Source organism: Oryzias latipes, chromosome 19 (genome assembly GCF_002234675.1).
Source record: "Oryzias latipes chromosome 19, ASM223467v1".
Lineage (NCBI taxonomy): Eukaryota > Metazoa > Chordata > Actinopteri > Beloniformes > Adrianichthyidae > Oryzias > Oryzias latipes.
The window spans coordinates 18270088-18295403 of record NC_019877.2 but is presented as its reverse complement, the minus strand read 5'-3'; the positions used below and the strand labels follow the sequence as shown (position 1 = coordinate 18295403).

General features: G+C 40.2%; 1 protein-coding gene across 2 annotated transcripts in view; it reads left to right on the top strand.

Annotated features, from left to right (window-relative positions):
* thra (thyroid hormone receptor, alpha) overlaps nt 1-24032 on the top strand; it is a 184991-nt gene extending 160959 nt beyond the window's left edge. Inside the window, exons 9-11 of one of the 2 annotated variants that reach the window (XM_023949083.1) lie at nt 6272-6418; nt 9797-10055; nt 12838-24032. In XM_023949083.1, the coding sequence (XP_023804851.1) occupies nt 6272-6418; nt 9797-10055; nt 12838-13088 (657 nt within the window). In that variant the 3' untranslated portion in view covers nt 13089-24032. 2 annotated transcript variants of the gene reach the window in all.
* The last annotated feature ends 1284 nt before the right edge of the window (nt 24033-25316 follow it).

Genomic DNA, 25316 nt, shown 5'->3' with positions numbered 1-25316 from the left:
TACTTACTGAAGCAAATATATCTACATTTACATGCAAACTGGGATATGCCGATCTGCTGGATGGAGATTGGTATAATAAAACAGGAAACAGCGAATGGGTCTTGCACTCTTCCGGAAACATGTCACTACACCCTTCAGCCCTTTTTTAAGTGTGCACAAAATGTAAAAAGTAGCCTGTGAAAATGTAAAGTCTTTACTAGGGCTAGGTGATAAAGCGATAACCAAAGATATTGCTATAGAAATTTTTCTCGAATTAGTCTGTTGTGATACCCTTTTATTTTAAAGGGTCCAGAATAAACACTCACCAGTTGCAAGGATTTTCTTCTCTTTGGCAAGTAGAAGTTAGAGGTTTAGTCATGTTTATAAGTCCTCTTTTTGGTGAATTTCTTTTTTCCTTTCCGTCTGCACACAAGGTAAAACAGGCACACGAGGCGTGACACACACCAGCGGTTACTTCACCTGTTTAGTATTGGCTGGAGCCTGAAATAAGGCATTTTCTTTGGATGACGTTAGTCTATATATTATAGACTAACTAGAGTAATAGTTTCAGATGTAACTCATTTTACTCCCAACACAGACACAATGAAAAGCACTGGGGAAAAAAGTAAATGGCTGTTGCTCCTGAAAAAAAGCAACAGCCACTTACCCTAAAATGCTTTTATTAAAGAAACATAACAGAAACTCTTTTTTAATATTTACTGCTCCGGTCAACACTTTTGTTGTCTTCTTTTGTTGCTGCTCAGAATGGATTAAATCCATCTGAGCTGCTCATGCAGCTATGCACACTTATTCTTCCTTGCTGTTTGAGGCTCTGGGTTTACAGAACTGCTCATTAGTGCTGTACTTACTGCTGGTGGTTTGGATGGTCCCGTTGATATGCACTGAACTTTGGCCTGTATCATTCAAAACCAACAACCATTCTTATTTCACACTTAAATGCAGTGAGACATAAACACACACTTGTTGTTGCACACTGCTCTGGTGCTCACCCTGTGTGACTCCCACATCTGGAAGCTGCTTTTAACAAGAGCAGATTTAGTGTAGCTGCGCACTGCAGCTGTGTAAATGTGAACACATCTGTATGAAGGCTGTAGCTGCAGTAATTATGAGACAGCGGTTTAAATTTAGCCATTAGTTGAAAAAAGATCAACCTGCCTTTGATGCAGAAGCAGCCCACGACATAAGGTGCCGGTGACGGATGACAGACTGCATACGGCTGATACGACAGCAGCCTCCGACATTGCAGAAGATATTAATATGTAAAAATCTACAGCAGTGGCACCCATCAATGTCAGCAATCCCATTTAACACACTTGTATGTATAAAAATAAATATTAATACAATGAATCGGAATACAGCTTCAACATCCACAACTGGAGATTTCCAAGTCAGATTTAGAATTTTATTTCGTTTATGAGTTGATTCTATTTCCCCCCCAAAACATTTTCTTTGTTCTTTTTTGCTAAAACAATCAATGGATTTACTTGAATCATTAAAAAATGTAAACAAAATGTAAACATGATTAAAAGAATATAAGTAAGTACACTATTTTGTGTATTATGTATATAATTCCATATGTGTTAATTCACAGTTTTGATGCCTTCGGTGTGACTCTACAATTTTTCATACTCATGAAAATAAAGAAAACTCTTTGAATGAGAAGGTGTGTCCGAACTTTTGGTCTGTTCTGTAAATACTCACACATATATAAGTCTATACATAAGTCTATACACGTTCATACAGTAACATGTCCTATAATACCCAACTGTTTTGCACGTACAGGTAGATGGAGAAACATTTTTCTTTTTCTTTTTAAATGTCTGACTCCAGTCTTCCAATCGAAGTCACAAACTACTCATGAATACCTGAAGCTCCACAGCAGCCCTTCAACCAACACTTTTTAAATTGGACCTAAACTTATGAACCTGGTCGCAGTAACATTCACCAAATGTTTAATGTTCTCCCCGGCCAATTTACTAACTCCTCTTTGCTTAAACTTGGCATTTAGAAACAGAAACAAGTGTGATTCAGTGCGTTGGGAACATCTGGTTTTAGTTGAGGGCAGTGGGTGGAAAACATCAGCTTTCTGGAGCAACGCGCCTCCACTTTGGTTCTCATGAGATCTTATCATCTTCATCATAACATACAGTGTGTTTGATACATTTTAGTAGCTGGTGATGTATGTCAGGTAAAGAAAGAAAAGCCTCCGGGTCAGATGTCTCCATATGAGTCAAAATGATGTATCTTCAAAGGAGATGTCTTTGCAATAAAGGTAAACATGAAAGCCAGATTTCTTTTTCACATCTGGAAAAAAAAACGCCATTCAATTTAATTCTTAACTCTTACACAAAATGAGGTCTAAAAGGAGCTAAAACTAAAGAGAAGTAAATACAGATAGCCATTTTTAAATGTTTTCTCATCTTCATTTCTACAGAAAAGGTCTGCAGCTGGAACATTTCCCCTTATCTTTTGTAATTCTCTAAGTGTGCACAGGTATTGTGTGCAACCTGTTTTTTGCTCATTATTTGTTCTATAATAGTGTTGGTTTTGGAGAGTTTGTGTTTTTGTCTTGTTTTGTGTCTTGCCCAATTTCTCAGCAACTAGAAATACATTAACATGTGAGCCCTTTTATGGAGCTAAGAGAACTTTTACAAGCACAAATAAAGATCTATGCTCTCTGTATGTGGTCTGTAAGGGTTTCAAAGCTCATGAAAGGTGTTTTTAAACTGGGATTAAGTTCTTTATGGATTTCCTTTTATTCCGAAATGTGATGAACTTTTTTCTCTTTGCAGTGATTGTCTTAAAAGAAAAACTGCATGCGCTGGCAAATTCTAGAGCTTAGGGGTTTGATTCTGCAGGCAAAGTTCAAATATTAAAGAAGTTCGGGAGTTTTTTGACAGATCAGTACAGAACGACATGATCACACAGCTGCTAACCATCAACACTTGAGTAGACTGTATAGAAGCAGATATCATTTTTTTCTTCTGCAAGAATAAAATTTCAGTAAATAGCCTGTGTGAAACACACAAAAAAAAATGGTATATTTTTAAGGTTTGACTTTACCATAAGTCATCAATCCTTTCATTGTTCCAGATAATGAAACCCTATTTGGCTAGGCCTTAGTCACAACTGCCCCTATGGGTGGATATGGGTTGTCTTTACTACACGGTTTGGTCAGATCCAGAGTTATAATATTCAAATGTGAGCATTGGCATGGACTCAACAAAGATCCACCCATAAACATGGGCTCGATTCACCTGGAAGTGAATTCTGGTTCTGTTCACTACAGGAAGAGTGCATGAATTTAGATCAAACCTTAGAATCTAGAAGAACAGAGTTGTGGGCAAATGTAGAGTAATGAACAACTGTTATGGCCTTTCTTTAGACATTGTCAGAAAGCGACATACAGGTATCTGAAGGATTGACATTGTTGGGATTTTCTCCCTTCTGCTTTAAGGCTGCCCAAACTGAGCTGCTTCCGTTGGATCACATCGATGTTTCTGTTACCATCACCAGTCAATCACCAGTCAAATGTATTTAACTGTGCAATACAAAGGAGTCATGGTGCAATGACTTGCTAATTTTACTGTATTCTCGATTGGTTGTGAATGTCGATATATGTGACACATTTTAATTTTGTACTTAACTTTAGATTGTTTAATCTATAATATTTTGCCTTCTGTTCTGCTGCTGCAACATTAACATTTCTCAAATGTCCTAAGAATCTTTTTTCTTTTTTTCCTTTTTCTTCTTCTACCCTTTTCTTTCGTTTGTGCCTCAACACAACAAATGTCTGATCTTATTCTGTGACATTGTTGATGTGGTTTGGTCCACTCTCAGAAGTGCAATTTGCATTTCTCATTTTAATCAAACCAAGTCCATAGAAAGATATTGACCTCAACACAAACGTTGTTTTTTGTTGCTTTCTTTCCTTTAAGAAGTGAATAATTGTTGTTTTTTAGGTACGTTGTTGTCTTTATAGTAAAGGTATTTCTAATAAATCTTTTCTTTAGTGTTGATGTTTTGACATGCTGAACGTGTTTGCATTACAATCAACAGAGAAGGATGGGAAAAGTAACCGCTGAAACAATGCGAAACAATTTAAAACCGCATTGCCTCCATCTGTATCTCTTCTGGAGGGAGCATTAAGCGTTCAGCTTTTATAAACTTCAACACCCCCCCGTTCAAATCCATTGCATCAACACTGAACTGAAAAATGATTCCTGACTTTGACCAGTAAAGCCTTGCTTTGTTTTGACTCTTTCATGGAAATATTTACATCCATCAGTTATTATTCCAATTATTATAAAATTCTGTGAAGGCTGACAAAGCTTAGAATTTGTCCAACTTTAGGGGGGCGGCCTCCCTTGAGTTGCATGATGGATGACTCGGCCATTATTCCTCTACTTTTATTATACTTCTTCCAGGGCTGGAGCCCATCCTGAGTTAATTGGTATAGCTCTGACACATAGTTTTGTCAGTAAAGTGTAAAACAGAACTTTTCACAGTCCCAACCTGAGGTTATATCACTCTATAAATCTCTGTTCTACCGATCACCTGCTCACTGACATTTTTATCCTTTTTGGTTTGCAATTCGTAAGAACTTTGTGGAAAGGAGCAAAAGTACAAGGAGCTATGTTTTTGTGCATTAGGTTTTAACAGGGCCTGGTTTAAAATTCCAGTCTGGTCAGGGTCTTGTTTGGTTCGGTGCAACGCTTTGACTATCCTCCTCCAGGTTTGTTTTGTGTCATTAAACTGCTGTGTGATCCAGTTTCAGATATTTCCACATCTGACTCATTAGTTTAACACCAGAGCTGTAGCTCCATTATTGACTATCTTGCGACTACAGTAACTCTTCAACTGTTTGTGCCATTAACATAATTTCAGCAGATTCTGAAGCAGAGAAAAGTTGTGCAACAATTTATGTTAGCAATGTTTTCCACAATGGTGCGAAACCAATATAAAAAAGCTGCTTTTCTCCTCGTCAGAATTAGATCATTCATGTTGATTGCGTGTAAATGGTTGAAGAGTTACGAAATGTCAAAGAGCATTTTAATCTCTGATTGGTAAAATCAAACCAATCACTTTCTTGTGATTTATTTATCTTTTCATGGGTTAATCCCAGGTTTATAATTGGCAACTCTTTCAAATATTTTCCAATCGTCTCTGACATGCTGTACAGAAAAGTCTTTAGAAACATTTTCCGATTTCTGTTCACTAATAATTCATTTTCCTAAATGATGTCTGATGTGTTTCTCTTTTGAATGAAACTGACTGTTAAGCGCGTCTTTTTCAGATAAAACCTTAGGTAGTGGAGTGTTGGACTTGAACGTGGCAGTTACAACTTTTTGGTTCTTTTCTCTTAAAATTAGCTTTCTGCTTAAACTGCTATTTGCCTCTGAACTAGTTTGACACGCAGCAAAGGTCATTGTTCATTCAATACGCTAATCTTGCTAACAAGCTAGAATGGTCACCCTTTCACAACCATGCTTTAAAAACTTTGCTCGACACGGTACTTTAGAAGGTCAAGAGCTGCACTTTGGCCTCATCCTGCCATAGACTAGCGGTTTGTTCAAGTTCAGTTTTGTGAACTTCAGTTGTGCTTTTAGGTTCTTTTTCCCCATGTTTGTACTGCCATAAACCTGCACATCTAATATGTTGACAGGGTTTGAAAAGAGTGAGGGGTTTGAGCATTTGATCTTTAATGTAATTTAAACTAGTTTGGGCTTTTTGTCCTTTTTATTGCACTTGACTTTAGCTTAAGCTTCCAAATTTTCACACCAAAAAATTTGCGACCACCTTGTCATGTTTGTCTCTGAACTCCAAACTGTTCAGGGATGGTTTGATTCTGTTTTTCAGATTGAACGGTTGTTAGAGCATCAATCCTCACAAGGCTTCAACTGCTGCCAACAAATTCCAGACCACATTCCCAATGGAATTTTCCAAATGTTCTGAAATATTTGGAGGTTCTGAATCTTTTGTGGCAGAGTTTTTTATGTTGCTGGAGGTTTAACCTTGTTCAAATATCAGAAAATATCAAATGCATTTTACCGAGAATGAATAGAGACAATAATCTGACATTTTTCTCGTATGAGCTATACACAAGTTTTAGATTATATTTCACCTGCACTTCTCACAAAATTTCTAAGATAGACGGACCACACGAATCAAGCTCCTTCTAACAAAAGTATGTTGTAATCTTTTTGTGTTATTGTTTAGAATGTTGATATGCTCCAGTTTCCTCATTCTCTTTATTTGATTCCCTCTGCAGCCTGAGAAAATTGGCCAGTCTCCTGTTGCCCCTACATCAGACGGAGACAAGGTGGATCTGGAAGCCTTCAGTGAGTTCACCAAAATCATCACCCCTGCCATCACCCGTGTTGTGGACTTTGCCAAAAAACTGCCCATGTTCTCTGAGGTGAGTGCCGCAGGATTTCACTGAGCTTGTTGCAGACTTAGCCAGGCTAATTGTATTTGTGTTAGTGCAGGAAATGTGAAATTGAGGTCATCTATCTGAGCCTCATTCTAAATGTAAACTCACAAAACAAGAAATGGCCAATAAGGTTGAAATACTCAAAGGCTTTCCGTAGTGTGTTTGGAGTTTCCCAGCATGTTAAAATGCCCAAAATGCATTGTTGACTATTTCTGTGTTTTCTCCAGATTCAAAAAGCACACCCAGATGCATCTTTAGTTGCTTTAATTGGCTCTACTCACAATAAGACTTTATGTGATTGGATAATTATGGGGAGGTTTGAGTTACAGTAGAGCGTGACAGCAGTTCTAAAAGAGCTGCACGAGCAGGAAGCTGCTCCAACATAAATCAAGGAGGAGGAAAAGCTGTGACTGTAATCCATTACGGTGTTTAAAAATATGAGTCACTGCTTTTTTTTTTTAGATAAAGGTCGTCACGCTTTTGATCTCAGAGTTTTTCAGGATTACTTTTTATAATGAATGAAGTCATGGTTGCTGGAAAAGTCTAGTGATGCACATGATCCCTTACGTGTGATAAGGAAGCAGTACAGAAACCTTGTCACAGCAGTGACTGATTGGGATAAACAGAGACAAAGCTTCAGTCCGTAAAGTGAAGCAGCTGCTCTCCTTCTCATTGACGCTGCAGTAAACGCATTAAAAGCCTGTACTTTAAGCTTTGCCCCCAGTCGCAGATTTACGAGACAAATCAAGACAGCGAAAACGGTTAATCTGCTTGGCTGTCAGGAGCAGCACGGTGAGAAACAACCTACATGGAGGTGGGATAATTGAGCACACTCAAGTCTGCAGCTTTGATGAAGCAAGTTTTAACAAATGTCCACATAAATCAGTGTTCTCTCTGTGTTCCTCAGTGGTAACAAATAGCTGTTCTTTTGAGTCCAACTTAGTCTTCTTTATCTTTATCTTTTACAGCCTGAAAACAGAATGAAGTCAAAACAGTTATTCCTACAATTCTACAAACAACACCCTACAATAACAATGCAATGTCAATTGAGGTTTTTAAACCTTCATCTTTAATAAAACTAAACCTGTACATAAGAGTGTGTAGCCTTAGCTGAAAGCTGTCCTTGGCCACCTTTTCTGTCATTCTTCATTGCACTACCCTCTAAGCCAGGGGTCGGGAACCTATGGCTCGCGAGCCATATATGGCTCTTTTGATGGTCACATGTGGCTCGCAGACAAATCTTTAATTATACTTTTTTTTTCATTAGACCAGTCCTTCTCGGGCGCGATGCGATGCCAGAGGCGCGCAGTAGTAGCGTTGCTTGGAGAAAAAACTATCAGTTTACTATTATCTATTATTTCACAGAGTTTGTACCACCCGGAAACCTGTGAATTGCCGTGCCTAAAACGGCGCGCTCCCGTCTCTGAGAAAGAGCGCGCAGTTGCGGGGACGGGATGTGTGAGGGAGAAGGGGGGGGGGCAGCAGGTGAATCGCGCAGGGATGGCAAAAACGTAAACCCCGCTGCCCGTCACTCACTGCAGCGTGTGAGTGTGTGTTTAACTCCGCGTCTGCATGTGAGCAGTCTGTCTCACATCTACAAAACATTCAGACCTACCATCACGTTTAAAGTCTCAACGCCTGCATGAAGCAGAAACTCACCACGTATCAACCGGACAAGACCATCAGCAAAACTACCACGAATCATTTATTAGCAACAGCATAACGATGACTTATTGTACTTTAAAAGTGTTAAAATTACATCAAATGCACACATTCATTTGTATTTTTAGTTTTAAAAATATTGTCGCGGACTGAGTTTAACTTGGCTGTTGGGCCTCGTTAAAAGTTCTGGAGTTCATGGAACGCATCGATCAAGCAGTGATCTGATTGGCCCTTTGTTCTGTCGCTCAGCCTGTTGTTAGGGAGTTTGGACCAATGGGGTTCAGCTATGGGCCGAATAAGGGAAATGGGAGGACTGGAGCGGGAGCAGGGGAATAAAAAGTTGAGAGAAGCGCTCTCGTCTCGTCTCGTCTCGGCGGGCGAGAATAAGGAGTTGCTGAATTAATTGTACGGCGTTTGTTAGGGGTCTGCAGTAACCAGAACAAAGAACCTTAAAAGAGGTTAAGTCTCCGTGCCTCAGTGTGGGAAAGGGACGCTACATTATTGTATGGCTCTTTCAAAATTACATTTAAAAATATGTGGCGTTTATGGCTCTCTTGGTCAAAAAGGTTCCCGACCCCTGCTCTAAGCTCTTTCACGTTGAATGGGAAAAGTAAAGGTCGGAATCTGAAATTCCCAATCTCGTTTGGTTTTTGAGTTATAGTTACATCCTTTGTTTTTTGTTGTTGTTTTTTGCTGTGAGGTTTGGAGTGTTGTCCTGTTGAAAAACCAACTGTGGCCACAGTCTACAGTTGTGGAAGAATATTTGCATGGAACTTCCTAGAGATTTTCCACTCTCCACAGAAAAACTTGCTTTCTGTCGAAGTCGTTATTGGGATTTTTAGTCACTTGCATGTCTGATGGGGCCTCCCTTGAGAAGGGAATGCCTAAATGTTCACTCCATTATTTAGTTTGGACTCCAGGGCCGACCAAACTGTCTGGAAACTTTGTACATTTTCAACCTAAGTGTGAAGCAATTGGAGGTGCAGAATTCATAAACCTAAAACAAACTGACCAGGAAGGAAAGGAAGCTCAAAGGAGAAAACCAGCTAGTCTTCCAAATAATACTGTATACATGTTGTGTGGCCCACCTACATGTAAGTGCAGTTGGTTAAGGCTCCAAAAAAGATTGTTTATCTGAATTTCTTTATTTATTTTATGTATTTATCAACATCTCGAATAACTATTATTAACAATTATTTCACCCTGTTGATATGAGTGTTGTTTTTTTAGTTTTCAATAATAGAATGAATGTGATCCTGCTTGCATCAAGGCTGTAATAAAACAAAGGTTGAACAAACAAAATTAAGTTTTGATTCCATCCATAGCAAAGTCATCCTCTGCATTGTAAAACCAAACCTTTTAAACGTGTGTGCATGCACTGTGGTGATCCTGATGTGAAAGCTAATCCCATTAAGCAAACGCATGTAGTTATGTTATATATAGATGTTTAACATTGACATTGTTATCACTGTGGGGTCTAGCAAACACAAAGACGACAGGTCAAACAAAAAACAGACGGAAACTACTTCAGAAATAAATACTAAATCTGAAATGTTTTAGGTTTTCAGGGTAAAGCTGATTACATGAATTTAAAGAAAGAAATTCATATTTTTTTGGTTTTAGCAAAGAACTCCCAGACTTAACAGAAAATGTGTTTGCATCCCGTGATGATGACAAAAAACTTCCTCTGGTGTCCCACAGCTGCCTTGTGAAGACCAGATCATCCTGTTGAAGGGTTGCTGCATGGAGATCATGTCGCTGCGGGCTGCCATACGCTACGACCCAGAGAGCGAAACATTGACGCTGAGTGGGGAGATGGCTGTGAAGCGCGAGCAGCTGAAGAACGGCGGGCTCGGCGTGGTGTCTGACGCCATCTTTGATTTGGGCAAGAGCTTGGCGCAGTTCAACCTGGACGACACAGAGGTGGCGCTGCTCCAGGCTGTGCTTTTAATGAGCTCAGGTAGATTCAAGAGCACAATTTATACATATTTCAAACACACATTTGTAAAAACGTGAAGCTTCTCTCTGATAATGCCTTCAACGTGCATGTACTTAGTATATCATTAATGACCAGTCCAGCTTTATGTCATTTAAATGCTAATTTTTTTGTCTTCTTTCTGGACAAATATGACTCCGTGGCTGTTCATTTCCCAAATCATTAAGCACTTCTGTCTCTGCAGGCTACTGTGGATGAACGTTTTATTATGCTGATAAAAATAAGTCGTCATAAAGCAAATCATAGGCAATATTTAACTTTAAAGATTTGAAACTTTTTACCAGAAATGATAATTAGACTTTAAGAAGCAGACAGACAGAGTGCAAAGAAATATTATTAAATGTGGAAAATTTGTCTACTTTACAAAGAAGGAAGATCTTTTTCTGTAGCCATTTTACTGACAGCCTAAAGTCAATGAGCGGCTGATGTTCGTCCCATTTTTATGTCCTGTTGTCCTATTCCACAGTCACATCAGTCTTAACACCTTCATGATGTTTTCTCTGCAGCCTAAACCATTTTTTCCTGCAACTCAATATCCTCATGTTAACTTACAACTTTGACTTTGCCAACTGCATTTTATATGACTATTTAGAAATCCTCTGGATAGTGGTAAGGCTGCGGCATTTACTAATGACAACCTTTAGGTCATTAATTGTTCTCCAGTGGACAATGTTACTCTGTGTTTCATAGTGCTGCTATTCAGGTTTCCTGCTGCTGCAGAACCAGCTTTTTGGGCCAAGATTTCTTCCACTAGTACCAGTTCCAAAACAAAATGGTGCTGTATCTAAATCTGAGAAAAATATATAGTTTAAATTAAATATTTACAGTATTAACTACAACGTATGATCTGAAAGCTTGTTTTTTCCTGTTTTAAACTTCAGCTACACAACATTAAGAATTGCTCCTTTTGGAGTAGCATGACTTTAGCGGGACCAGAGTAAGCAGTTTTAGGGGGCAGTTATGTTGAATGTTCACCATTCTGTGTTCTCATGTGGGGATCTGTCCTTTTCACAAGTATTTTTCGAAACCATGCTAAATTTATTTTATGTATTAAACAGTGTTACCTTGTTTATCGAAGAGTTACGTTCTACAAATAACCTGTGATAGGTGAAATCCTGGTTGGATTACACATGTTTTAAGGCTGTAAAACCCTCACTACAAACTTTATACACTTTTCTCAGACAGTAACGAACAAGTCCCACAGTTCAAACTAGGGCTGCACGATATGAGGAAAACTTGCAATGTGTGATATTAGTGATCAATATTGCGATGACGATATAACTTACAATAAATGAATAGCGAAAAAAAATAAACATTCCATTTCACTGCAACAGTATAATTTAAATTAGTCCAAATATTTTAAATTACACTCGAAATGACCCTCGTCTACATAGGAGGCGAACATCTAACATAAAAGCTCCATCCGATTGGTCAACAACGTGAAGGGCTGTATCTGATTGGTCAAATGCATAAAGGGATTTATTCAATTTGTTAAATACTTCAAGCTGCCATTAGATTGTTTTAGCACAGTTGAGGTTTACAATTTATTGGGATTTTCACAGACTTTTGCAATTAGAATTGCACAGCTTGAAATTGCTTAACGATAAATTTACAATTTATTGTGCAGGCCTAGTTCAAACTGTCATAGTAGAATAAGTCCAATATTATAGAATAAAAACATAGATCTGCACGCGATCAAAGATTTATGTAAATGTGTCAAACTAAACGCATTCTGTACTGGAGACAAATTACAGAGGAGATTGATTGACAAGGTCAAAAGCCAATCAGGACACAGGACAATTTGCAGTTTAAAACAAAAGAGCATGTAAACTCCACTGAAAAAAATCCACCAAACTGCGAGACCATGAAATGTGAACCGCGATATGTGGTCAGATAGTGGTCAGTTTTGTCGATGACTGGATTCTGGAAGCTACACATACTCTGCAAGAGATTGCACAGCAGCTCCAATAATAGAAAGAATAGAAAGTCCTTCGGCAGATTTCATTTTCTACAAGGAATCAGTTCTTTCCGGTTTATTTCTTTATTTTTTTATAAAGGGTCAATTAACACTTGACCTTGTCAAATTGATAGATTAATTAAATTTCCGCAATTAATCAAAGGAAAAAGACAATAAAAATACTTAGATATATCAAATCTGTTTCAGTTATTAATTCATAAACTGATTAGAAAATAAAGAAAGTAAAAGAAAATGATTTTGTCTTCTTGAAACTATGATAACTCTTAGTCATTAACAGAAATATTTGCACTTATACACACAGTACACAACACACGACACATTGAATCCATTAAATCTATTGATTGCCAAAACAGTTTAGGTTCTTGAAAAGGGAGTGAGTAGAAGCGGACCTGTTGAATCCCACAGCTAAATTATACTTAACTTTTCTATATAGGTGTCATAATCCAGGTATTAACAAATACAATCATTAAAATACCTAGTATCTAAATAATTTAGTTTTTCTATATTCCACATCAGCCAGAATTCAAAAGAAAGAAACGTAATGAGTTCATAAAAGATTTTTTTTGACAAAAAAGAGAGGTTAGGCAGATGATGTGTTCAAAATAATTGAAAGAGCTCAATATTTGGGGTTGCAAGTGTGTGAGGTGTGATGTTCTGCAGAAGGGAACAGCTTTTAGGCAAAGCCTTCTGACATGAACCCCCTCAATATTGAGCTTAAAAGTGTAAACAACAACTAAATGTGTATTTTTTTCTTTCTTCCACCCTCAGACCGCTCAGGCCTGACCTGTGTGGACAAAATCGAGAAGTGCCAGGAGACCTACCTGCTGGCATTTGAGCACTACATCAACTACCGCAAGCACAACATTCCTCACTTCTGGCCGAAGCTCCTGATGAAGGTGACAGACCTCCGGATGATCGGCGCGTGCCACGCCAGCCGCTTCCTCCACATGAAGGTGGAGTGCCCCAACGAACTCTTCCCCCCACTCTTCCTCGAGGTTTTCGAGGACCAGGAGGTGTGACACAAAGCTGCCATGGTGCAATGGAAAAAGAGGAAGGCTGCGCCAAGCGGAGAATGGGCCATCACTTGTACGGCGGGTCAAGGATGGAGGGAGAGTCTCATCGGCTGTTTGCAGTTTTAAAACTGGAAACATCAAACGCACCAGCAAACATGGGAGTGAGACCAACATTATTTATGTTATGTGGACACCCTCTCCTTCTTCCTACTATGTCAAACCCGTTGTGGGAGCCTTTCTGTCTGAGCACGATCCATGAGAGTTGCAGCCATTTGCCAAGACATGGACACAAAACACGCATGACAGACAAACGCTGCCCAGTTGTTCAGAGCGACGCTCCGCCTCTCCCCCTGGCAGTGGTGGTTTTCAAAGCCCATGTTTCTAGTGTCAAAGCTGGCAACACCTTGCAGTATTACGTCTGGAGAAGTGTTAAAACGCTGATTCAGAAAATATGGACAATGGTGACATGTTGCTGGCAGTCATACAGGCATTCAGCATACACTGAAATTTCAGCGGACTTTTCTGAGCATTTCTTTGGTGAATGTTGGCTGCGGCGAAGCTGACCTCCTCCTTGACTCGATAGCGAGGCGTTCCCGCTTCTCCTCTCCGATTCCGCTGACACGGGTGCTATATTTATAGACGTCTGCTCCAGTTTTATGAAACTGTGGTTTTAAGAATCGAGCAGACCTCAGCTCCATTACCTACCTTCATTTTTTTGTAAGCGGACCGGCTCCGTGATGCGCGGCGCACACACTCGCACACTCACACATGAATGAGCAGATTTGCCTCGTCATTGCCAGTGCTGCCCGTGCCAGCAGCTTGTCGTCTGATGAATGACAATGAAGCCACCTCTCTCTGAGAGACTGCTGCATTGAAGGAAGCATAACAGAAAGTGATAGAACGATGGAGCTGCACTGCGCCGTCACATCCGGGGGGTGGGAGTAAATCTTCCACCTTCTGTCTCCACAGAAGTTTTGTGCAGCAACCCACCAGCAAGACAGCAGAGCTCATGTTGCACACATCCGTCTCTCTTTGTTCGAGACACATTTACACAAATACACACAACTTCACCTCAGAGTAACGAAACGCCTCGTTTTACTGTATGCACTGCGCCGCAGTGTTGATTTTTGCAGCCCGCACCTGCAGGGTTTCTCCAAGTTTGGTCTGCACAGACTGAGCTCAGCGTGGCCCCTCCAGGCTTCCATACGCACCTGCCTTTTTGTTTTTGGTGTTTTGTTTTGTTTTTTGTTTTTTACCATGGGCATGACTGAGAGCAGGCAAATGCAAAGAAGGCTACCATTTACCTCAAAACGGACACACCCCAAGGCTGGGGCAGCAATACTGCCCCTGTGGTGTCAGGCACTACCTCACGTCTGTGGACACGGGACAGCTGCCCACAGCTTACACACGGACACACCAATGGAGGTGGCACAGATGTGCGAATTTTCTTTCATAACACTCAGATGAAACCCTCAGAGCTGTCTTGGTTCATCAGAGCAGTGGTGTTTCATCTGAACTTGGTCCAGATGAAACACCACTGAGGGGCCCCCTGCAAGCTCTTACTGACTCCAGGGAATCGAACTCATGTCTTTTGTTATAAGGGACCAAGTGTCATTTTTTAAATTTTTTTTTTATTTTAATTTCTGTGAAAACAGAATGCAACCCAGACGAAAGGGTAACGAGAGGACCCATAACAGGGTGTCGACCTCTATGACGGCTACAGCGGTTTTTCAACGCTTATCATCAGAACAGGAATATCCAACACATGCCGGTCAAACAGCCTTCGGGATATTAAAACCAGATAATCCAAGCCCACTTTGTTCCTTCCGATTCTAGGGCCAAGTGTGACCAAACGCTCCGCCATAGGAGTACAGCGAAGTGGCAGAGGAGCATGTGGCCCAGATCTGGCAGAAATGCAAAACAGAAGGAGGGAGAAACCGGAACACCAACTTTCTTGCACAACAGCCCTTCAAACCTCCCCCTACCCAAGGGACCCATCCCCATCTCTACCCCAGCCCTTCAAATTGCCCTCTCTGGAGCCCAGCTCATACCGGATTAACCACAGAACCCACTCAGCCAGGCTGGTGGGAGTTTTTGCACTAATGCAGCAGTCCTCCCTGATGGCCCTCCCCTCCCTCATCAAAGTCTGATCGATACTCATTAGTTGGCCCAAGTGGTCCCAAACGGGCTCTGTGTAACAGAGGCTAACAGCTGCCACAGGCACACTGGTTCTGTCCAACATCCACAGCCCACAAATGGAGGGTGGTCCCAGCATCCCAGGAGTCAGTCCCCATTTCAAATCAAAAACCCTGTCTGGCTCTGACCCCAAACCCCATCCAGGTCTCCCCTTATAAGACGTTCTTTAAAGCCCCCCTGAAGCAGAACCAACCATTGAATGTCAAGTAAAGTGAGAATGTGACAATACAGGAGAATCAGGAAGAGTCACTGCAACGATGTGGCCAACGCCCCCCCCCCTACCTCCAAGAGGAAGGAGAGAAGTTTTGGAAACTCCTCTGAAGCTCCCGCACAGCCTCACAGGAACCCCTGCTCCCATGATGCCCCCCACCCCACCCCACATGTGAGGGTCAGACAGAGATCCCACATTCCAGAGATGCAGGCTTGAAGCGCGTCTTTGTTTAAATGTAAAGAAGAAAAGAGTTGTTGAGCTGGCTGGGCCTGTGTGTGGGACAGAGGGGAGATTTTAATGCTGCTTTACCTGCAGAGGGAAAAAATATGATCCCTAAATCAAAATTAGAAGATAGGACTTCAAAAAAAGACTCCTAAAAAAGTGATCAGAGACCTGTGTTTTGTTTTGTTTTTCATTTTTGTCATTGTTTTCTTTCATTTCTGTTTGTATTTTGAGGCTTTAACTGCTCTGTCTAAATGAGAGAAGAATTGGCTGTAGTCACTTTTGACGATGTGTGCAGTGTAACGTAGAGAGCTTCTTTTTCACATCTATTGTTTGTGTCCGTACGCCAACTGATGTGTCTGTCTGTCCAGTTGTCCGTCCCTTTTTATCCGGAGGAACTTACAACCAACATAATAGAAATTTCTTTAATATGTAATATTCTTTTTTTTTTATGAAACAGTTTTGGAGAAAAAAAAAACTGTATATAGAATCCAACCTAAAAAAGAAAAACCGAACTTTCATACCTCACATAACTCAAAGGAACTTGGGAGGAGAGTTTTTGCAGGCACATGTGAAAGTCCCGAGCGGCATATGGAGAGAAAAAAAGATTAAACGCGTCTGTAGGAGCTCCTAAAGGACTCTTTCCTCCAGCTCTGGGGCCCGGTTATTGTTTCAGACGGAAGAACATGCCAGAAGGTGAAACCTTAAAGGCACGGAGCTGAAACGGCCAGAAAACGAGGGACTCTGCAGAGTGTTTTAATGGAACTGAATGTAGCTGACAGATTGATGGGGTGGGGACAGACCCCGCAACCGCACCTCCACACACCAGCAGAACAGATCACGGTGTCAGGCAACATTACAAACAAAAGAAAAACACAAACTGAAAACATTTGTGTTGCCCATCTGCAAGGTGCAGTGCAGCTTTGTGCGTTTTCTGTGTTCAGCTTTCATCCACTTTCCCGCCGCCTGTTCGGTGTAAAAAGTCTGTCATCCCACTCTCATTTAAATGGTGGGGGGGGGGGGAACTGCAGGAATTGTGTAATGCTTGTCACATTTCCACGTGCGCTCCCTCTCACCTGTGCATGCAGATATTCTAAAGTGCCCCGTGACATTCATCATGAACCTGTGCCTCCTTGTTTGCTAAGAGATAACATCCTACCCCCCCCCCCCCCCCCCACCATGATCCTGCCACCACACCTGTGCGCTGTGTGGTGTTTGTGTGTTCACCTGTGGAGCCAGAATCAGCTCATCCAAAGGATTGATGGGGGTGTTGGCAGGAATGGAGGGTGAAGAGATGGGGGGGGGGGGGGGTCATTGATGCAAGCACCCACATCACCAAAGTTCAGAATGAATCTGTCCCATTTGTCCAAAGTCTCCTTAAAGTCACCCCCCCCCCTCCCTAAAAAAACCCTGCAGAATTCAGAAAATACCCCGAAAAATTCTGTTTGCTGTTCTAAGTTCTGACGACACGCTTCAAAGATGCCCCCCAAGAGTGAAGCCCCCTCTCTACACCAGACTGGTCTGTGCTCAGATGAGTCCTTCAACAGTCTGCCGGGGTTTTGAAAGGCTGGTTTTGTGGGGCTCCAAAGCCCGACCCCTCACAAAACTGGGTTTGAATGTTGACAGTTTGGACCAGAGTGGAATCTGTCTATAACGTCCTGCAATTCTGTTGTTGTGTTCGAGCCCCCCACCCCCATGCCAAATGTAGTAACTAAGACATGCAGGTAGCAAGATGTCTATGCAATCCCCCCCAAGCCCCCCGAGAAGGTGGTCTCAGCGTAACAACAAAGAGCCCGTCTCGATGACGAAATCTAATTTGGCCATGCTTGAATTCCCGAGGCTCTGAGCATGACCCAAAAACCCGGATCGCTGGCCTTGAGCTCGGCCCGTAAATCCCCCAAGCCCCCCTGGGGTCCCAGAGACGAGGAAGGGGGGAGTGGGAATGCTATGGAGAACAAGGATTCCACGGGATGTGATGTTTTTTTGTAAACTGCTCTGAGAGCAGAGTGTGCGCGCGCGTCTGTGTGTGTGTGTGTGAGGCGCTTGGAAGGGGTTTGTTGTAGTCCAGGGCTCTCATAGTTCGGTCGCTTTAGGGCCTCAGAACCCACATTTGTGAAATTCCTGTCTCAAATCTTCATGTCCTGGGAGCAAGACAAGAGGTTAGACATCTAAATGTGAAACCTTTGACTTGTGAGGACGGTTTTTATCGGATTTATATTTAAAGAAATGAAACAGAAAAGTTAAAACCTCCTGAGATGAACCTGCTGACCCTCCATTTTTGCTAAAGCACTTAACTCAAAGCACTTTGAAAGGCTGGACCCCCCCCTTAAAGTGGAGGAATCTTTAGTTCTAATTGTTACTAGATGAAGAAAAAGTTAGTTTGTAACCAAATGCTTTTTGCACCATTTTAATGTTTATTTAAATTAGTTTAAGCCCCAAAAATTCCAGAAGCTTTAGCCTTTAGGCAAATCATTCAACAAAAAAAGAATACATTCTTTTACTTTTGACAAAGTGCAATAGGTCAAAGAGTAATTCGATCTGTTTCGTACATTTAGGGAACTGTTGCATCCTTTCATGAGAGCCTCCTGTCCAAGCGCACACACGTGCAGACACACACACACACACACACACAAATGACTATTTGAGAGTGGGTGAAAGAAGCTATTGAAGGATTCTCTCAGGTAAAAAGGAAAAAACATTTTCTAATAAATGATGATAAACCTTAGAAGAAAAGCCATTGTTCCTTTTGTTTTTTGCTTCTTCTTCTCCTCAATTATCAATTTTCTTGTGCATTTTCTCCAGTGTAGCGCTGAAACAAAAAGAATTGATGTCTGTGTTAATACAAATTGGAGTTGACCTTCACACAGAAATCCTCAGCGGGTCCTTGCTTTATTAAGCCGAAATGAAAAGAATAGTGTTTGGAGTCTTCTTCATGCTGCATGCAGTGGAAGTGGTGGATGGGAAACAGCTGCAGTGGTAGAAATGACCGGATGTCAGACGTTCTGTCAAAGCCCGCGTGGTCCAGTGACACTGCTCCTGGACTCTAAGGCCAAACTAAAACCAGTTTTGTCAGGTTTCATTTCTGGAGAGACAGAATTCAAGTCATTCAAATGTTTGCTTACACAAAGTTTCTGTGTAGGAGGAAATATGATGTTGCGCTTCAAAAAATCTTCTTTACACGGCCAAATGTTTGTTTAAATTAACATTAAAACCTCCCAACTAAGTTTAGAGGGAAAAGTGAAGTAAATGTCCCAAAATAATCCTGTTTACTCAGTCAGGTGAAGACTTCCTGTTAGTTTCAACCAAGCCCCTTGTTCAGATCTACAACCCTCCACGCCACATGTGGGACGACCAGAACCTGAAGCTAATGAAAGGCAGATGGTCGTGATGTGTAACACAAACGCTTAAAGACCCACTCCGATGAAATTTGTGTTTTTAACATGTTCTTGTGGCATTTTCCTGATGATTGAGAACATATATATAAAGAAAATTAAGCTTAAAATTGACTTTCCGAGTATGTCTTTAATTCTTGTGAATCAGGAGCAGACAAAAAAAATCAAGGGGCAGTTCGACAAAGATCTTATTTGTGATGTAGAAAAAACTTTGACGCTCACATGCGTTATCTACAGAGAAAATACATAAAAGCAAAAGACGAAATACTGCAAACCTTTAGATTTAAAAAAATGAAAAACAAGTTTTTACCTATTGATATTTCTGCAGAGTGGAAAGATAAAGTTTTTCGCGTCCTGCTGAAGGATTTCAGGTCAATTTTATAGCTTTTTGTTTTCACCTCAAGGATTTATTAATCAGATTATCTTCAAAACGTTCGCTAAGACATTAGAATACTGGAGATAAATCTGATTTAATGAAAAAAGCTTTACTGATTTGTAAGAGGAAATTAAAAATCGGATGTCTTACTTAGATATCCGATGAGGAATATTACATTAAGCCTAATAGAATCTTGATTTGAATAATTTGATGGCGTTTCTGTTCGTTTGAACAGAAAGTTGGCTGTGACTGAATGGCAGAACAGGACACAAAGTCAGCCAAATCTTCGGCTGTTCTGTAAATACAATAGTTAAAAATAGTGTTTTTTATTTTATGCTGAAATTATTTATGTCCTTTAATGGTTCTTTCATTTTTTTAAATTCAAAAATGTTCTTTAATCTGGTTCAGCATCAAAATTCCTAACATTTAGATTATTTTCCTTTCATGAGTGTATCTTCTAAAAAAACACATTTATTTGTTCAAAAAGCCATCATCATCATCATCATGTTTGTGTACATTTTTGCTTTTCTCCTGAGCAAATGCCTGAAAGTTCAGTCCTTTCCCTGACATTTCCAGTCGCTGCACCTCCTGTCCTCTAAGGTCGCGGTGACGGCAGCAGCATTGTCCACGCCGTCACGCTACTCCAGAACCTACAGAGGGACTGAGGTTGCTGCACACCGTTGTGCCGGGAAATGGACATGTGGCAGGGATAAGCATGCTAATGCTGTGCTTGTTGTGTCTGGGCTGTACATTTGACCGCAAAAGCCCCTTTTTTAGGTTGTGGCACTGAAAAGTTTCTATACAGCAGGGTGTAGATGATGCCAACAGAGGATAAAGGAAAAAAGCGTTTTAAGATCTTTAAACCTTCAAAAGTAGATTGCAAAAACCCGGACCAGATGAAAAAATTCAGCCTGCGATGACTCCAACAAATATGAACTTTACTGCAGGTTTTCAGGCAAAGCTGCCTTTAATTCCAACTCCCATTAAATGATCCCTTATTGATGGCTTGAGTTGACCTCCTCTTGGCATCATGTTTGGACATCAGCAGAGATTGATTATGAAAACTGTGGAATTTTATCTCGTGACAAGATTTATGTTCAGAGTTAATAACCCCTGGAAATCATTTTTTAAAGTTGCACACATTCTGATTAAATACTAAATCTAAACTAGTTGGCAACAGCAATGTAATTTAAAAACTGTAAAACACGTACCTGCATTAAAAAAATGTCTTTGCTACAAAGTAAAAGTTAAAACAACCATGTTATCAACGTTTTTAGAATAAATTTAGAGAACTATAGCAAATAAAAATAAATACGAAAAAGGGTTGGGTCATATTTTTTCCAGTTTCACGCAAAAGATTAATTTATTGATAATTTAGTCATCCTAAATAGCGATATTAGCTTAAATGTATATGTTGTATGTTATTCGATTATCAACTAAAAACTTTGCCATGCAATAACAAAACTGTGCCACAAGGTGGTGATGGAGGGTCCAAGAGAATACAATGTTAAATAAGGTTTAAGCCTTATCTTTACCAAATTCATGTCTCAGTTATTGATCAAAAACAAATTTAAGCAAACAATTTACCATTTTTGAATTCTTTGAGGCAGATTAAGAGCCTCTGGAGGCTGACTGTGGTATTGCGCTTTTGGTCAAGGTGTAGGATAAATAAATATTAGGAAAAAAGGTTTTTGAGCTACAAAAGTGCCACAAGTTTTGTGTTTGGACACATTTATCATTTCAAATTATAATTAAAATCACCCATAGTTGTCGTGACATCAACAAACGCTATAATTCTGCTTTTACTGTCTTAAACTAATAGACAAACAGGAAAGTCAATGCAAAGACAGCTAAGAATGTACACAAAGAGCTGATTTATCTATAATTACAGATTCACAGTAGATGAGAATTTAAAAAGGTGACTTAGTGTAGAGAATATAAAACAAATGTCTGGTAAATTAGCAGGCTTTCTATCTGTTCAGAGATTCTCTGGTTTGATGAAATTGCCTCAAAGTGTGTTCACCGAGCTCCTCATCATCCAGCATCCTTTCCTCATCCTCTGTTCTGCCAACACACTCAGATCATCAGCTCTTCTGCTGCCTGGAGCTCGAAGGACTGTCCTGCAGGGCCTCCGTCGGAGCATTTGTGTCCTTCATCCTGTTTGGAGTCACTTTCTGCAGCACCAGCACGTCACTAAAACAGCCTCCTCACTGTTCCTCCTCTCACTGCTCCCCATCGATGCATGACAGAAAACCACCAGGCTCTTTGTGTGTTTTCAAAAAATCTGCGCTTCAAGAAGAAGTTTCACTGCTCCGCCAGCTTGCTCATGCAAGTCCATTGGAAAGATATCAGCTATTTATTTTAGTGCCCATTATGTTTTTTTAAGGTTCCTGGACTCTGTTTTGGTGTCTGGCTGCTGGTGGGCTTATTTTATGCACATTTGTATTACTTCATTTCCAAAATATATGTTCATATATGTTCATATAGGTGCACAATGCCAAGGTGCAGCCAGTTCATTTTACTTGATCAAATACAAAAAAATGTCCATGACAGATTGATGCATTTGAGTAAATGTTTTGCAAAGCTTACGTGTGGAAAACATGTCAGCACATGCGTTTAGTGGCATTGTAGTGAAAAAAGGAGCTAACACTTTGCAGAAACGAAGCTCTGCCGCTTTGGTTTTTGGACTCTGCTTGGGGTGACTGACATCAAATTCTGTGATGTTCACATCCTCCCAAAAGCTGTTCATGCAAACCAGCATTTACAGACAAAAAAAAGCCATTTGTGCTGCTTTCTACCACTTTTGCTGTGGGTCCTTGCTTCCCTGTGACTGCAGAGAAAACTACGCAAAAGCTCTGACACTCCAGGGTCCATTTTTGGGATTACAGACTTCCAGAAGGTGCCAAAAATCGGACTTTAGATGTATTTTCTGACATGTCGGACAGCTCTTTGTGAAAACAGTCAACTCTGATTACCTCTGGACACGGTGACAGTGGAGTAAAGCCCCTGCCTGCACTGTTTTTTGCCTCAAACTTTATCGGTTTCTTTTTATGAACAGGAGTCATCACTTTTGAGTCTGATGTGGCAAAAAAAGTAGCGGAAAACAAAGAGGACAGCAAATGTACTTATGAATTAAATGTTATCAGCCCTTTAAAAATCATTTTGACTCAGGCAGACATGATTTATCTCTTTAAACAAAACCTTGTTAAATCCAGCGCCTTGGACTGTGGATTATTTCTCAGCCAAGAATGAAAAGGCTGCCTCTGAGTTGGACTTTTTGTTGTTTTGTTGTGAGATTTTCATTCAATGAAACAAGTTTATGGCAGATTTTTCCTAAACCGTAATCTGTTTCTGCAGAATCTTAACATTTGGGGGTGAAATGAGTTAAAAAGCTTTTGAACATTTTTTTAGAAATAAAAATATAAAAAGACCAAAAAGCAAGATATGAGCAACGTTGGCCTCAATTCAGCAGCTTGACTCAATCATTTTTTAACTATGCTTAACCGTTAAATGTTAAGCCCAGACAACTTTAGAAACCCTCTTTTTAGTTGTAGACCTCAAACTAATTCTTTTTCAAGTTTCCTTTGGCATTCTTGCTTGAAAAACAACAGAATACTATTAACCTGTGAATGCACCATTTATTTGAAGTAGCAGAGCTATGAAGCAAACCCAACAAATTGAAGCCCAGATGCGTCTGTTGAGGGTTCCAATATGCAAAAACGTCAGACCGCTATGCAGAGCAGCAGGAACGTCACTGAGGTTAGTAAACGTCAAGTATAGACAACTGCATAACAAACAATACGTTTTTTGTCCTTTTTTAGTGGTTTTGTTCTTCTGTGAAAGCATTTAAGCAGCAAAAAGAATTCTGAGATAAACCGATCTGTGTCAATTCTCAAGAAACGTCTCCCACAAACCATTTCCTGTTTTACTGTGTACTTTTTAATGTTCTTTCTACCAAGTACATTTAAAGCCACACCGTCATACTCCGTCAAATGACATCAGACCTGAAAAAGAAGAAGATCCGGGTTAGATAAAGGTCTTTTTGGCATCACTCGGCCGTCGGAAACCACCTTGTTTTTTTAGATTTGTGTCACGGACGCCGTTAGATTTTAAGGTTGTCAGTCAGAAAAACGTGAAATTTATCAGGAATTTCTAACAATTAAAATAGTTGTGTTGTCTTTGTGTTAACTTTAGTATCAGTAAAGGTCACTCATGTTGAAACATGAAGCTGGTCTCTAAAAAGCCAGAAATCAGGTTTGGGACTCCTGAACATTTTTTATTTTGTCTCTTTAGCTTTTTTGTCATATTTTTATTTTTCCCTTTGAGTTTAGACCTGATAACTGACTTACGGTGTTAATAATTTGCAAAAGAATCCACATTAATGTAGGTGAGCATACTGATAGAAGGGGCAGGCTGTAGATACTAGAATATATTGATGTCTCTTTAACGGGCTGATACCATCCAGTCGCTAGCAGTTGTAGCACTTTCATGCCTCAAAAGAATAGCAAAAAAGTTTCTTCCTCGTCTGCAGCTAAATGAAAAAAAAAAAAAATGATTGCAACTTCGTGCCAAAAGAATGCAATTTCCTAAAACGCTGTGTACAATCAAAAGTTGCAATGAATTTCTTGAGAGACGTTAAGTTTAGACCTAGAAAAGTAGAAGACTTCTTTGAGCTGCACCTCTCATTACTCATGCCAAACTCCTTTGCACTTTTCAGCTTCTTCTTTTATGTTGCTGATGAGATTGCTCACCACAAGAGAAATTATACCTTTGTCCAGATTCAGGATTGTTTGCATCCTGATCCACGACTGGACAATTACACGGCCAACAGAATCATCGAGAAAAGCCAAAGGAAACTGTCACTGAAGCTGCAGTTGTGCAGCTTCATAGTATGCAACAGAGGCGATGGCGGATATGCAGGATTTACAAGGCCATTTTGACTTTACCAGTCAGATTTTCCTTTTTGAGACATTACAAGTTCACTTCCTGTCATAAGAGATGTTTTCATGGTCTTTTACATGAGTAAAGTGCTTTTTTTTTATCAGTTCTTTCCTGTTTATTTATCTTGAGTTGTAATCGGTGTCAAAGAACAGATAAAATGTTTAACATCTAACTTCCGCTATGAAAGTGCAGCTTTACACAAACTACTTAAAAACATCTTATTGTATGCTGAACACACACACCTGTGAGACAACTCCACTGTGACCCCCCCCCCCCCCCCCCCCACACACACACACACACACACACACACACCTGACCTGGACCTGTCCTCCATGCTGCTCCTGCTCTTTTCACCGCCTCATCCTCCAGTGTGAGTACAGGTTTACTTTACTGGCTGCTTAAAACAGGTCCAGACAATCAAAGTGTTGGTAAATGTCAGTGTTTGTAACTTCAAATCTCTTTGTTTTTTTTGTTTTTTTATTTTGGACCAGCAAATTTAAAAGAACAAGATATTTTTATGGTAATTGTTGCTGGTCCATTTTTCAAAATATTTCTGTAATAAATATGTGACCAAATGTTTATTTCAGAGGTCTGTTTTGCTCTCTCATTTTTTCAGCTGAGTGTTGACAGCTGGAAGGTTTTCATGACTGGATTGATAAATTAAATCTATTTAAAAAACAACAACAGCTCTTTGTGTCTTTGCTGTGGTTCCAGAGTCACTCTATTCTCAGAGCCATTTGTTGCAACAACTGCTTGGTTTTGCGATGTCACTCATTCATGTTTTGACAAATTGTTTCTAGTTTTAAAAAAAATTAATATTTGAATATCCATTGTTACCATGGTAACAAGAAGGTTTGATAAATTGCCTGAAGAAAGTTCTTCATCTGACAGAGAGA